General features: G+C 45.5%; 1 protein-coding gene across 3 annotated transcripts in view; it reads right to left on the bottom strand.

Annotated features, from left to right (window-relative positions):
- Positions 1-15,475, bottom strand: part of GSN (gelsolin) — a 68,910-nt gene that overhangs the window by 23,669 nt on the left and 29,766 nt on the right. Inside the window, exon 1 of one of the 3 annotated variants that reach the window (XM_083423057.1) lies at positions 8,550-8,843. The exons of the other annotated variants lie outside the window; for them this stretch is intronic. Coding sequence (XP_083279183.1) covers positions 8,550-8,609 — 60 coding nt within the window. The 5' untranslated portion in view covers positions 8,610-8,843. Of the gene's footprint in view, positions 1-8,549; positions 8,844-15,475 lie in introns of those variants that run through there. 3 annotated transcript variants of the gene reach the window in all.

Raw genomic sequence — 15,475 nt, 5'->3', positions numbered from 1 at the left:
CCCTGCCTCTGGAACAGGGTTGGCCAGGTATCCTCCAGAGATCCAGTCCTTCTTTCCAGTCTTTCAGGCTTCATAAACTTGGATTAGTTATATAGTAGAGCTTAACATATGGGACGCCTGTGGGTAAAAGCCTCAGCGCCTAGGGCTTGCCGATCGAAAGGTCGGCGGTTCGAATCCCCGCGGCGGGGTGCGCTCCCGCTGTTCGGTCCCAGCGCCTGCCAACCTAGCAGTTCGAAAGCACTCCCGGGTGCAAGTAGATAAATAGGGACCGCTTACTATCGGGAAGGTAAACAGCGTTCCGTGTGCGGTTCTGGCTCGCCAGATGCAGCTTGTCACGCTGGCCACGTGACCCAGAAGTGTCTGCGGACAGCGCTGGCCCCCGGCCTCTTGAGTGAGATGGGCGCACAACCCTAGAGTCTGTCAAGACTGGCCCGTAAGGGCAGGGGTATCTTTACCTTTACCTTTAGAGCTTAACATAAGAAAAGTGCCGCTGGATCAGGCCAAGAGCTCAACTAGTCCACCATCTTGTTCTCACAGTGGCCAACCAGGTGGCTCTGGGAAGACCTGAAAGCAACAGACCTCCCCACCTACAATTCCTTTCCTTTCACCCACCCTCTCTGATGTTCATTCTGCTCTTTCCTGTTCTTTAATTTATTTACTATATTTCTATTTAAGCAGAGGAGGGGAGCCTTTTTCCAGCTCAAGGGTCAGATGCCCTTGCAGTGCTCACATGCCAGTGACAGGTGAGGTCAGATGCAAAAATGGTCCCTCCTGGAGTCGAAAGCAGATGGAACAGTTATGAGCTCTTGTTTTATTCTCACTCTTATATTTGGTCTGCATGTTGTTTTTATACTGCACATTGCTTTGGGACGCTTTTGTGGGAAAAGCAAGAATTAAATATACAGTGGTACCCCTGGATGCGAATAGGATCCGTTCCGGAGCCCCGTTTGCATCCTGAGTAGAACATAACACGCGACTGTGCGCCTGCGTGTGTCGCATTTCACCATTTTCGCGCATGTCTGTGATGTCATTTTGGGCATCTGCACATGCGCGAGCGGCAAAACCCGGAAGTAACGCGCTCCGTTACTTCCGGGTCGCCACAGAGCATAACCTGAAAATGCTCAACCTGAAGCATATTTAACCCAAGGTTGGCGCTGTGGGTTAAACCACAGAGCCTAGGACTTGCCGACAAGAAGGTCAGCGGTTCGAATCCCCACGACGGGGTGAGCTCCCTGCACCTGCCCACCTAGCAGTTTGAAAGCACGTCAAAGTGCAAGTAGATAAATAGGTACCGCTCCGGCGGGAAGGAAAACGGCATTTCCGTGCGCTGCTCTGGTTCGCCAGAAGCGGCTTAGTCATGCTGACCACGTGACCCAGAAGCTGTACGCCGGCTCCCTTGGCCAATAAAGCAAGATGAGTGCCGCAACCCCAGAGTCGGTCACAACTGGACCTAATGCTCAGGGATCCCTTTACCTTTACCTTTATGACTGTAATGAAATACCGTATTTTTCGCTCCATAGGGCGCACCGGCCCATAGGACGCACCAAGTTTTTTTGGGGGGAAATAAAGAAAAAAAAATTTATTCCCCCCCCCAGGCACTTGTGGGGCCAGCAGCGGGGAGAAGCGTTCTTCTCCCCGCTGCCCGCATGCAGACCAGGTCCAGGGACAGCGGGAAGACGCGCTGCGCCTCCCTGCTGTTCCTGAAGCTTGCGGGGCAGGCAGCAGGGAGAAGCGCTCTTCTCCCCACCGCCTGCCTTCAGACCAGGTCCGGGGACAGCGGGAAGACGCGCTGCGCCTCCCTGCTGTCCCTGAAGCTTGTGGGGCAGGCAGCGGGGAGAAGCGCTCTTCTCCCCACCGCCTGCCTTCAGACCAGGTCCGGGGACAGCGGGAAGACGCGCTGCGCCTCCCTGCTGTCCCTGGACCTTAAGGGGCTGGCAGCAGGGAGAAGCACGCGTCTCCCCGCCGTCAGCCTCCAAACTACATCGGGAGACAGCGGGATGGCGGCGTTCCGCCTCCCCGCTGTCCCCCAACCTTGTGGGGCTGGTGCTGGGGTTCTCCTGAAGTCTGGAGAGCGAGAGGGGTCGGTGCGCACCAACCCCTCTCACTCTCCAGGCTTCAGCGAAAGCCTGCATTCGCTCCATAGGACGCACACACATTTCCCCTTCATTTTTGGAGGGGAAAAAGTGTGTCCTATGGAGCAAAAAATATGGTAATAATAATGGACAGTTGTCAGGATTTGAACCTGGGCCCTTTGGCCTCCAAAGCATCTTCTCAATCGCTAAACTGTGGCCTTTTCCCAGCGTACACTATGCAAAAGCCTCCTGGGATATTATAAGATTCCTCTGGGCAAAGAGCACCCTAACTTTAAGTCAGCACCCAGCACTGTAAGCCACACTGAGGTTAGGCAGAGCTGCTTTGCATACAGTAGGAGTGACTCAGGGTGGTGTTTTCATTGTGTTGCTCTGGTTACTTAAAACCTAATTCAACCCAGCCATTGCCCATGGAAAGAGCCGCTCCTGATCAGCTCTGCTGGGCACTGTCAAAAACAAGGAGCCTTTTTACTCTAAGCAGGTCGAGCAACACTAGGGACAGCTTCCACACCCTTATTTAACTCCACCTGTTTGATCCAGCTTCTCTCAGTCTGTGATGCCACAGACATTTGTTGTCACCAAGTTAGGTTTATTTGATTTTATCTGATTCAAAGTGTGGGGTGTGTGTGTGTGTGTGTGTGTGTGTGTTTATCTAGACAAACTATCAAATAAACTGGTGGGAGAGGGACCTGTAACCCTCCATTTGTTGCTGACTACAACTCCCATTGGGACGCAGGTGGCGCTGTGGGTTACACCACAGAGCCTAGGACTTGCCGATCAGAAGGTCGGCGGTTCAAATCCCCGCGGCGGGGTGAGCTCCCGTTGCTCGGTCCCTGCTCTTGCCAACCTAGCAGTTTGAAAGCACGTCAAAGTGCAAGTAGATAAATAGGTACTACTCTGGCAGGAAGGTAAACGGCTTTTCCATGCGCTGCTCTGGTTCGCCAGAAGTGGCTCAGTCATGCTGGCCACACGACCCGGAAGCTGCACGCTGGCTCCCTCGGCCAATAAAGCGAGATGAGCGCTGCAACCCCAGAGTCGGTCACGACTGGACCTAATGGTCAGGGGTCCCTTTACCTTTACAACTCCCATTATCCTTACCCAACCTAGTCAATGGTCAAAGATGGTGAGTTGGAGCTTAATTAATTAATTTCCCTGCTTGCAGGGTTTGCACTGCCTGCCAATATGCTACCAAGCCAAGTTCAAGGTGAAGGCCCTAAACAGTTGAGGACCAAGTTATCTGAGACATTGTCTCTTCCCTTATACACCCAGAAGATTGCTGAGAGATGTGTGAGAGTTTCTTCTGCAAGTTCTCAGAAGCCAGCCCCATAGCAACATGGACCAGGGCTTTCAGCTGGGCTGCCCCTCTTCTGTGGAATAGCATTCCTGTCAAGATGGCAGGCTCCCCCTGTATGCACTTACTTGGGGGGGGGGGGGAGAGATGTTTGTTCTGATGGGCTTCCCTAGCTGGATAAATGGGTCTGTACTACAAGTGACCACTTGTTAGGGTATTAGTCTTGTTTAAATGTATTTGTTGCTTTCAAGATTTTAACTGGTTTAATTATCTTATGTGTAAATTGCCTTGAGACGGTGGTTTAGAAGGCAATTAATAAATCAGTAGTAATAATAATAATAATAATAATACTGTATCATCATCATCATCATCAACAACTGCAACCACAACACCCTGTCTTTCTCCCATTGAGGGATCCAAGTTACCGTATTTTTCGCTCTATAAGACGCACCAGACCACAAGACGCACCTAGTTTTTGGAGGAGGAAAACAAGAAAAAAAATATTCTCGATCTCAGAAGCCAGAACAGCAAGAGGGATCGCTGCGCAGCGAAAGCAGCAATCCCTCTTGCTGTTCTGGCTTCTGGGATAGCTGCGCAGCCTGCATTTGCTCCATAAGACGCACACACATTTCCCCTTACGTTTTAGGAGGGAAAAAGTGAGTCTTATAGAGCAAAAAATACGGTAGTTCGCAACATGAACTAAAAACAGTTACAGTGCTAGGGGGCCAGGGGTTCCCCATATCCAAATTAAATATCACAGCTGTGTTCCCTCTAGTGGAACAGCAAACAACAGCTTTAAGAGGAACATCTGAGAATTACAAAGTGGTCCACTGGATTCCGAATTTCAACTCTTCACCTGGTTGTGATTTTAAAGATCAACAACTGATTTCATGGGCGTAGCCAGGATTTTTGTTGGCGGGGGGAGCAAAACCTCAGTTTGCTATGTATTTTTATTAACTTTTATTGATTTAGGTGGGGGGAGTTGCCCCCCACCCCGCACCTCCCTGGGCTACACCCATGAATGATTTGTTTTATGGCCTCTTCCAAATAGTGAGTCAGCATTTCTGACGCAATGTTGGAATAATGCAATTATGAGAGGGCGATGCAAAATGTACAACACCCCCCCGACCCCCCAGCTAAGGAAGACCACAGGAGACACAGTGAATGATAACAGCGCTGCACGGATAAGCTGGTGAACTGATCACAAGGAGCGCAAAGAGCCTTTAAGTTGCCTCAGGGCTCTGTTGTTTCCCACCGGCAAGACAGACAAGGTTCCCCTTTTGATAAAGAGAATCTGCTTCCATGCAGGTGCCTCTAGGAAGCAGAACCTGCTCCCAGCAACTTCTTGCTCCCAGCAACTGGTATTCAGGGGCATGTAGCTGCTGATAGACTTATTATCCTCCACGAACTTGTGCAATCAGCTTCTAAAGCCAACCAATATTTTGGATCACTCAGATTTGAATCCCTGTTTAACTATAAAACTCCTCAAACAATACAAAGCTGCCTTATACCGAATCAGATCATTTGTCTATCTCTAGGCCGATATCGTCAACTCTGACTGGCAGCTGTTCCGAAGGGTCTCAGGTGGAGAAAAGACTTTCCTGCCACCCATTACCTTGAGATGGTAGGGGGTGAAACCGAGTCCTTCTACAGCAGGGATGGGGAACCTGTGGCTCTACAGATGTTGTTGGACTCCAAATCCCATGGGCCTTGGCCAGCATGGTCAGGGGTGATGGGGGTTTGAGTCTAGGAAGAGCCGGAGGGCCACAAGTTCCCCATCCCTGATCTACAGGAAAAGCACATGCTCTGTGACTGAGCTTCTGCTCAAAAGCCAAGCACTACCAAAGTCAAGATCCCAAATTGCATACACACCATACATTTAAAGCATGTGACTTCCTCAAATAATTCTGGGAACTGTAGTACAGTGGTACCTCGGGTTACATACGCTTCAGGTTACATACGCTTCAGGTTACACACTCCGCTAACCTAGAAATAGTGCTTCAGGTTAAGAACGTTGCTTCAGGATAAGAACAGAAATCGTGCTCTGGCGGCGCGGCGGCAGCAGGAGGCTCCAATAGCTAAAGTGGTGCTTCAGGTTAAGAACAGTTTCAGGTTAAGTACGGACCTCCGGAACAAACTAAATACTTAACCCGAGGTACCACTGTACAAGCTACAGTTCCCAGGATTTTTTAGGGAAAGTCATGTGCTTTAAATGGATACCTGGTGCATACACAGCATCAGGCAGATCTCGCCTACTATTTTTTTTAATGCATTTAAACAATAACATTATATCATCGAAGAATCACCCTTGCTCTGTCTCAAAAACATTTGCAAAAACGTAAGGTAATGGTGAGTGAAAGCAGGGGGACCAAGTATGCAGATACAAGGATGTGGTAATTTATATCTACAGTGGTGCCTCGCAAGACGAAAAGAATCCGTTCCGCGGGTCTTTTCGTCTTGCGGTTTTTTCGTCTTGCGAAGCAAGCCCATTGACGGAGTAGCGCTATTAGCGCTATTGGCACTTTAAAGGCTAAAAACGGCTTTTTAAGGCTTGGGGGATTAGCGGTTTTGCTGCTAAAATGCTTTTAGCAGCTTAGCGATTCAGGAAAAGGGGTTTTGGAGCGGGAAAAAAATTCAAAATTTTTCATCATTTTTCGTCTTGCGAAGCAAGCCCATAGGCAAATTCGTCTTGCGAAGCGCCTCTGCAAACAGAAAACCCTTTCGTCTTGTGGGTTTTCCGTCTTGCGAGGCATTCGTCTTGCGGGGCACCACTGTACTCCACTTTGTTCAAAACAAAGGAAATCAATTCAAGTCCAGCATCCGGCATTTATTACAGCTATTGCAATAGGGCATTGCTCTACTTGACAGATAAGAAAAAGGTCTTGCATCAAGTGGCCGGTCAGAGAGGTGTAATATAACTGCCACTTCTCCAGAAAATATTTTGGTTAGATGTACAGTGGTGCCTCTGGTTAAGTTCTTAATTCGTTCCGGAGGTCCGTTCTTAACCTGAAACTGTTCTTAACCTGAAGCACCACTTTAGCTAATGGGGCCTCCTGCTGCCACCACGCCACCACCACACGATTTCTGTTCCCATCCTGAAGCAAAGTTCTTAACCTGAAGCACTATTTCTGGGTTAGCGGAGTCTGTAACCTGAAGCGTATGTAACCTGAAGTGTATGTAACCTGAGGTACCACTGTATTACTTGGACACTTCCCTTGGTGGTAGTTGCTAAGTGGATCCAAGTTCTCAGTCAGTAGAGCATGAGACTCTTATTATGGGCTGGAGCCCCACGTTGGGCAAAATATTCCTGCATTGCAGGGGGTTCCAACTCTACAATTCAATTGTTCTATTATGTATTTGTGTTTCTTCCCTATCTTAACATGTAGTAAATTGTTCTGCACTGTATTCTTATGGCTATGTTAAAGCACTTTTGTGTAATTTTGTTTTGTATGATGTTGTGATGCCATAGTTGTGTAATTTTTTTTTTAGTTTTAATAATAATAATAATAATAATAAATTTTATTTATATCCCGCCCTCCCCAGCCGAAGCCGGGCTCAGGGCGGCTAACAACACTAAAATAGTGCAACATTATAAAAACATTATAAAAAATTAATTAAAATCAGAACTTAAATCACTCTACATACACCTAAACAAAACATATATATATATACAAATCTTAGTACACATATCAATAAATACAGTTAATCATAGCCCCAGCTATAAACAACTTCCTCTTAATTATTTTTATCTACAAATACATATGCAATTAATATTATTTTGTTCCAATTTATATTCTCTAAAACCTAATGTTAGCATAATATTTTAAAATAATTCAGTCTCCCAAACTTTTCTTGTTTTTCTAACACACCATCTCCCAGTCTATCACTTTTGGAACTTGCTTTCTCTTCAATCTTGAACTTTTAGTGTTTAGTTACCATCAATGAATAATAAATTATTACTTTTTTCTGCTTCTAATGCAATACATCCTCAAAATCCTAATATACCATCTGGTCCATATTTGAAAACGATTCAGTCAAACTTAGTTTAGAGGATAACTGTTTACTTTGTTTTCATATAGATACCCACATCTTATCTGGGATACATTTCCATAACTCTGCCTTCCATTTATTGCAATATTTATTCCATCTTAACCATCAATATATACCAATGCATTATAGATCTTAGGTATCAATCTTTGCCTTTCCCTGCTGAAATGTATTCTCAAAAGTTGCTTCCTTTCTTAGATCAATTTTCTACCCAATTTCTCAGCTGAAAATATTAATCTAAAGAAAATCTTTGACTACCAGTTTTAATTCCTGGTATGTTAAAACATCTTTTGCCTTAATCAAATGAATTAATATTACTAAAGCAGATTTCCCCCAGACTTTTCCAAAATTCATGCTAATCATAACAGTACCCAGTGCTTTTTTCCTGGGGTGGGGTACGCATACCCCTAAACATTTTGTGAATCTAAGTTTGGCCTCATTGAGGGGCAGTATTTCAATACAGTGGTACCTCGGGTTAAAAACTTAATTCGTTCTGGAGGTCTGTTCTTAACCTGAAACTGTTCTTAACCTGAGGTACCACTACTGCCGCTGCGCCACCGCTGCACGATTTCTGTTCTCATCCGGAAGTAAAGTTCTTAACCTGAGGTAATATTTCTGGGTTAGTGGAGTCTGTAACCTGAAGCATATGTAACCCGAGGTACCACTGTATAAGTAGGAAAAGAGTACCCCTAAACATATTTTTTTTTAAAAGGCACTGACAATAGCACTGACAATACCAATAACCTGTTTTTTTAGTGGGCAAAACACTTACTGCACACTCACACAGTATTTTCTGCAACACTCTATAAGGTCAACATTTTGATCCACACATTAACAGATGGGGTACCTGAGCCTAAGAGAGCACTGCAAACTATGGAGCCTGGAGCTGAGACAAGATTCAAAACTTAGCAATCTGGCCAACAGCTCAAACGATCAACCACCACACCACACCAACCACCCAAATTTTTTACTCTGTTGTTGTTGTTTTAAACACGCACAACAAATTGTGCCCAGAGCCGCACAAAAAGGATCCCATAAAAGCCTGTGCTGCCATAGATTTGTCAGTCTTTCAGCGACCACAACACTCTTTTTGCTGACCCCCAAAGGTCTTTGTCACTCACCGCAGCCAAAAACACAGCGACAGCCCAGAGCAGAGATGCAAATCCCCAAAGGGAAGTCATCTTCGGATAGCTTCACCTGACTGCTTTTAAGCAGCTGAAGGTTCCTCTGCTCAAACTTGAACCGACCCGGCCTTCTCCTTGGTCTGCTCTCCCGGGGAAGCTACTGGAGGAATGAGAGGCTGGAGGAGTCCTGGGGCTTGCCTTTTATCTCCCATCAGTGTGCAACAATTGTCAGGAAGCCCATCCCAGGCACGCCCTGCCCCAGCTGGAAGGCAGCAGCCAGCCACGCCTCTGTGTACAGGCTCTGCTTTGCAGGGGTCAGAGGCCACGTCTCTCAGGGCCATCATAACACATTGACATGTGGTGTCTATTACATTCAGGCTGTGAGCCATTGGAAGCAACCCACAGCCACTGGTGGCGTTTGGCCAAGAAATTATATAAGACCAGAGCAACACGTTTGGTGGGAAAACTGGGCTGGGGAGCCTGGGTTTGAGTCAGGAGGTGACAAAGGGACATTTGTTGCAGAGTGGCAGTGAAGAGACTCACAGTATGCCAGCTGTAGGCCTAAGTCAGGGCCTGAGATTGCTCATCTGAATGGAGGGACATGGCCTTGGCCTTAGCAGAGGGGTGAGGAACTATTTGGGGGGGGCAGCCAGGGGGTGTCACATTATGTGGCCTAGGACCTACGTACCTATGGGACCGCCTCTCCTGGTATGCCCCGCGGAGGACCTTAAGGTCCACAAATGACAACATTTTGGAGGTCCCAGGTTGCAAGGTGGTTAGATTGGTCTCAACTAGGGCCAGGGCCTTTTCAGTGCTGGCCCCAACTTGGTGGAACGCTCTGTCACAAGAGACCAGGGCCCTGCAGGACTTGACGTCTTTCCGCAGGGCCTGCAAGACAGAGCTGTTTCACCTGGCCTTTGGTTTTGACTCAGTCTGACCCTTATGTTTCCCTCCCCTTATGGTTTTGATCTATGGGCTACTTTTAAAACGAGGCTGCATTTTAAATTGGTTTCCCCCCTCTATTATGTTTTTACTGTAATTTTACTGGTGTTAGCTGCCCTGAGCCCAGCTCTGGTCGGAGAGGGCAGGGTATAAATAAAATTTATTATTATTATTATTATTATTATTATTATTATTATTATTACTACTACTTCATCAGCAACCTTCCAGAGCCCATGTGCTACCTCGGCAAGCATGATGGTCCTCCATCCTCTTGACTTTATCAATAACAGGATTAACTCTTATTCTGCAAATGGAATGATTTATGCTGTTGCACTTCCAACCATAAATGGGATGGGGGAGGGGAGGGAGCCAAAAAGAGGACAAATCACAGGCTCCAGATGTCTTTAGCTGATCGCAAGCTGAACACGGGCCAGCAAAGTGATGCATGTGCTAAGAAAGCTAATGCAATCTTTAGGCTGCATAAACAGAAACACTTTGTTCGGGTCATTAGCTTTTATCCTGCACTGTCAGGCTCCTGTGTCCAGCCCTGCCAGATGTTAAGGACCTGATAAACTTAAGTGCATCAGAAAGGACACTGACAAATTTTAGCATATCAGGAGTATGGCGACTAGGAAGGTGAGTGGAGTCTAGACACCAGTTCCTATCAGGAACACTTGAAAGGACTGAGGATGTTTAGCACCCAGAAGAAAAGATAAAGTGGAGACACTCCCTAATGGTTAGAGATGTTTGACAGTGGGGCAGTCTGCCTCAGGGGGTAGGGGGCTCTCTTTCATGGGAAACTTTTAAGCAGAGGCTGATTGGCTATCTGTCAGGAATCTTGTAGTTTCAGAATTCCCGTATTGAACCGGGGAGTGGGCTCAATGCCCACAAAGTCAACTTTCAACTCAAACATTTTATGATTCTGTGATCCTGCAGGCAAAGGAGCCAACTCATAGGGACTGAGGTCATTTTGCTGCCCCCCTAAAAAAAAACATTTGAGGCGGTCAGGCTTCCCCAAAGTTGATGGACATTGCCATTCAAACGATGTGCACACACTACACCTTGTGATAGATTATGCAGGGCAGGGCTTATCTCCCCTCCCCATCTTTTATTCTAGATGGCACCCCTATCCTGCAGGGGTGGATGAGGTGTAAGGGTAGTACCTTGGCGAGGGACTTTGTGCTCCTTCTGGGGTAGTTTGTCCACCTTTGGTTCCTAACCTGCACTTAGCTCTCACCTGTGGCTCCTAGAAGCTGCCAGCATGCAACAGCAGCCACACAGTGGCTTTGACTGCCCCGCTAAACCAAGTGGGGGTAGCTAGTGGGTCTCAAACTCTCAGTGAGTTAGAGTCTTTGCCTACATGTGAAGACAGGCTCTGGTGGATTGAGTGGATGAGACCAGTAGTGGGTCCAACAGGAAGTGAGGGTCAGATGGGGTTTGTTAACCTGGGAAGATAGCCTATCCAGGAGATGGACAACTCTGATCCTAAATGTCTGTTGCCTTGAAGGATATCTTCAGGAGAAGAAAAGGCTAAGGAGCAAACCCTACACAAATCTGGAGTGGAGCCCCTAAAACAGTTGAATGACACCTTGTACGCCTCCTTCTGGCAACTCCTGCAGCCAAGCTGGTTGGTACCAAATTTATCGCTCTATTTTCCTTTGGAACAACACATCAGTAAGGCTATGAGAGGGGTCTTGTCATCTCGGCAGCCCAGGTCCTCCATATACACTGCCTAGGTTTGCGCCCCGGGTAGTTCACTTCGGTGCAGCTAACAACAGCAGTTTGACTTCACCGCTGGAGGTGGTGTCCATCTCAAGACAGATGGATGTCAACAAAGCAGGCAACAGACTTCCGGAGGCGGCGCGACCGGTAATGGCTGCCTTCTCCGAGTAAGGAGAAGGGAGCTCCGCTGTAAACGGGTCGTCCGCTACGGCGAAGCGGAGACCCATTCAGGAAAACCACAGGTGGCAGAAGCCTGTGGTCTCGGGACCCGGCGGGCGCCAGAAGCAGCCCCCAAAACGTTGAAGGGACCCCGTAAGGGGCTCCGGATCGCGGAGGGGGTAGCGGCGCTGTGGGTCGTTGCGCAAACAGCGAAGTGAAGCCGCGTTGCTGTGGCCGGTCAGCGCTGTCCTTTCTTCCTGCAACTTTTCTGAACTTTGGAAACTACAACCCGTGAGTAAATTTGGACATTGAAAACTTTCTGAAACTTTTGTCAACTTTCTGAAACTTTTTGAGAACTTTCTGAAACTTTTAAAACTTTTTTAAAAAAGTTGAAATCTGGCTGAAAACGGAGTGAGGATAAGCAGGAAGCCCATCTCCCGCTATACTGAACTTTAAGCAAAGAGCAGGAGGAGTGGAGACAAAAAGTTATGCGTTAACTAAATGCTGGCACCCTGTTAAAGCAGTTTTCTGAGTGAAAGACTTTGAGCTATTGACTTTTGCTGGTCATATTGGGGGTGCATTGATATCCTTCTTCTGTGGCACCAGTGGATTACAAAATAAATAAGAATCTCTGGTGCTGGAGCTGCCTGGATGAACATCAGTTTGCAACTTTGGATACATTGAATTCAGGTTTTGAAACATTCTGAGTTGGAACTGGATACTTTGACACTGTTGCAGTCAAGGCACTGTAAGAAACACTGTTTTGCTTTAAGTTTTACTCTGCTAAAAATAATACATTGTGGAGGCGATGGACATGGATTTAAATTTAAATTTATAAGTTTAACTTGGATTTGATTTTTTCCCTGAAGACGTATTGGATTTGATCTTTTCCCTGAAGACGTATTAAGCTCCCTCTAGAGGATTTTGGATTTACAGCAGTGACTTTGTTTTACTTTCCCTTTCCCGGCCTCTGTTTGACTATTGTATCTGGGACTCTGTTTTCTCATGGGAACAACTTGGATTGACCTTGGATTACAGATAACTTTGGAATGAGTGGCGCAAGGAGAAGAGGAAGGACCAAACAAACAACTCTAACTTTATCTGCAGCCTCACAGCGTAGATCTTCTGTGCCGGCCTTGCCTTCCACTTTGCCTCCAGACATAGAGGCGGCCTCCCTAATACAGGCAGGGGAGGGTGAGACAGAGGAGCTGCACCTGGGAGATATGGCTTCAGGGACAAGTAGCTCTGTCTTGGAGAAAATTTTGGAGAAACTGGAGGCTCTGGACAAGAAGGCTGATTTGCATACAGCTAAAATTGAACAGAACACAGAAAGCTTGAATAAGCTGACTGGACAAGTTGCACAGAATGCCCAGTCTATTGGAGAATTAAAGGAGGCTGTAGGTGAAAATCGTAAACTGGCTGAAGATACTAGTCAAAGACTGGAAGAACTTGAGAAAGAAGTAAGACCACTCAGCAAACAAGTTGGAGAACATCAGATTTACTTTTCGATGACAGAACTGCGAAACAGGGAGACCAACTTGAGGATACGGTCAATACCAGAGGTGGAAGAAGATAATTTTATTGAATTTCTAACTAAGGAATTTGCCAAGTTTTGGAAGTTAGAGGAAAAAGACTTTAAAATCGTATCTGCTTTCAGGCTTGGCAGAGTCAGAAGGACAGAGAAGCCCAGAGATTGTTTGATAACACTGAGATCAAAGGAGGAAAGGGACAAGATTTTGGGCCTGCACTACGAAAAGTCACTAGGCATTTTGGGCAAGAGAATTGAAATCTACAAGGACATTCCTAAGCAGTTGCTGGACCTTAGATCTAACTACACGGAATTGGCAAGACTGTTGAGAAGCAACGCAATTATCTTCAGGTGGGAGTTTCCACAAGGATTATCCTTTACCTACAGAGGGAGAAAGATCAAAATCAAAACAGTGGAAGATAGAGACAAGTTTTTGGGAGCACACGGAGAAGACCTCCACAAAGGACTTGGATTGCCAGCGCCAGAACTTCCAGGGGAGCCCGCCCCCTCGGATCCTCAAGGACCGGAGAACAAGGTACCACCCCAGAAAGAATAACCAGACTTATCCAGGATGTCTCTGCAGCTTTTGAGCTGGAACATAAATGGCTGTAACAGTCCTGAAAAAAGGTTTAAAATTTTTCATATTTTAAAAAAGGAACAATTGGACATTATATGCTTACAAGAAACACATGTGATTAGGCTCCATAGAAAGGTGTTAATAAATAAAAGGCTTGGTCAAGAATTTATATCATCGGATACAGTTAAAAAGAGAGGTGTAGTGATCTATGCAAAAGAGAGCCTTTCACCAAAATTTCTTTTTAAAGATGAAAGTGGAAGAATCCTCGCAATAGAAGTACAGTATCAAGGAGAAAAAATTTTGATATTAGGAATTTATGCTCCAAATGAAGGTAAATCGGATTTTTATAAGAAGTTGCACGAGACCATGCTGGATTATCTGGATTACAACAACGTCATCATGATGGGGGACATGAACGGGGTCGTATCAACAAATATGGATAAGTCACAGAACCAGAACATTACTAAAGAGGGAAGACTACCTAAGACCTTTTTTGAAATGACTGACAATATGGACTGGGTTGACATCTGGAGAGTTAGAAACCCCTTGGGAAGAGAAGGAACATTCTTTTCTGAAGCTCAACTGACTTGGACACGAATCGACCAAATATGGATAACTAGAAGTCTGGCACCTAAGGTGAGGAAGGTGAAAATCTGCCCTAAAACATGCTCCGACCATAACGCCTTGAGAATGGATATGACATTGATCCCAACCGGCTCCTTTAGATGGAAGATGAATGATGGCCTGTTTAGAGACCAAAGAATTGTAAAGAAGGCCCAAAAAACTTTAAAGGACTATTTTGAGATTAATTTGAACACTACGGTGGAAAAAAGAACTATCTGGGATGCAAGTAAAGCTGTGATGAGAGGGTTCTTGATTCAACAGAATTCTTTAAAGAAAAGACTGCAAAATGAAAAGAAAGATAAAATTCTGGAAAGTATCAAAGAGTTGGAGAAGAAGTTAAGATCTAACCCGAAGTCCCAACCGATTCTGAGAGAAATTAAACTTTATCAGGCACAATATTCCAAACTGATAAATCAGGAAATAGAATGGAAGATTAAAATAATGAAACAAAAAACTTTCGAATCGGCAAATAAATGTGGGAAACTGCTAGCCTGGCAGTTGAAAAGGAGACAAAGATTAAATACAGTAACAAACTTAGAGGTTGAAGGAAGGAACATTCAGAACCCGGGAGAGATTAGAAAGTGCTTCCAGAGGTATTTTAAAAAGTTATACACTCAAGGGCCACAAGATGAAATAGAGATTACACAATTTTTGGAGAGAAATGGATTAGCAAAGCTGTCAGAAGAAAATAGAATAATTTTGAATGGCAAAATAACACGACAAGAGATTGAACAGGCCATCCAGAGTCTGAAACAGGGCAAATCACCAGGGCCAGATGGACTGACCTCTAACTACTATAAGACATTGAAGGATTATTTGATACAACCTTTGTTGGAGGTCAGTAATGAAATAATGGAGGGGAAGAAGGCGCCTGAATCGTGGAAAGAAGCATTTATCACATTGATTCCAAAGTCAGAAACTGAAAAGACACAACTCAAGAACTACCGTCCCATCTCCCTTTTAAATGTGGATTACAAAATATTTGCAGATGTTTTGGCACGAAGATTTAAGAAAGTTTTAAGTGAGATAATCCATAAAGACCAGGCAGGCTTTCTCCCGGGCAGACATATGTTTACTAACACGAGGAACATTATAGACATATTGGAACTTTTACAAACAAACATAAACACTAAAGCAGTTTTAATTTTTATAGACGCGGAGAAAGCCTTCGACAACATATCTTGGAAATTTATGAAGGGGAATTTAAAAGAAATGGGAGTGGGACCGGGGTTTGAGAACGGGATTGAGGCAATATATTCAGAACAAAAGGCTAAACTGATAGTTAACAATGTGGTTACAGAAGAGTTTAAAATTGAAAAAGGTACACGACAAGGCTGCCCGATTTCCCCATTACTGTTTATTTCGGTTCTG

This window comes from Podarcis tiliguerta, assembly GCF_965153285.1.
Source record: "Podarcis tiliguerta genome assembly, chromosome: Z".
In the NCBI taxonomy this organism is placed as follows: domain Eukaryota; kingdom Metazoa; phylum Chordata; class Lepidosauria; order Squamata; family Lacertidae; genus Podarcis; species Podarcis tiliguerta.
This window is presented reverse-complemented; position numbering and strand designations above follow the sequence as displayed.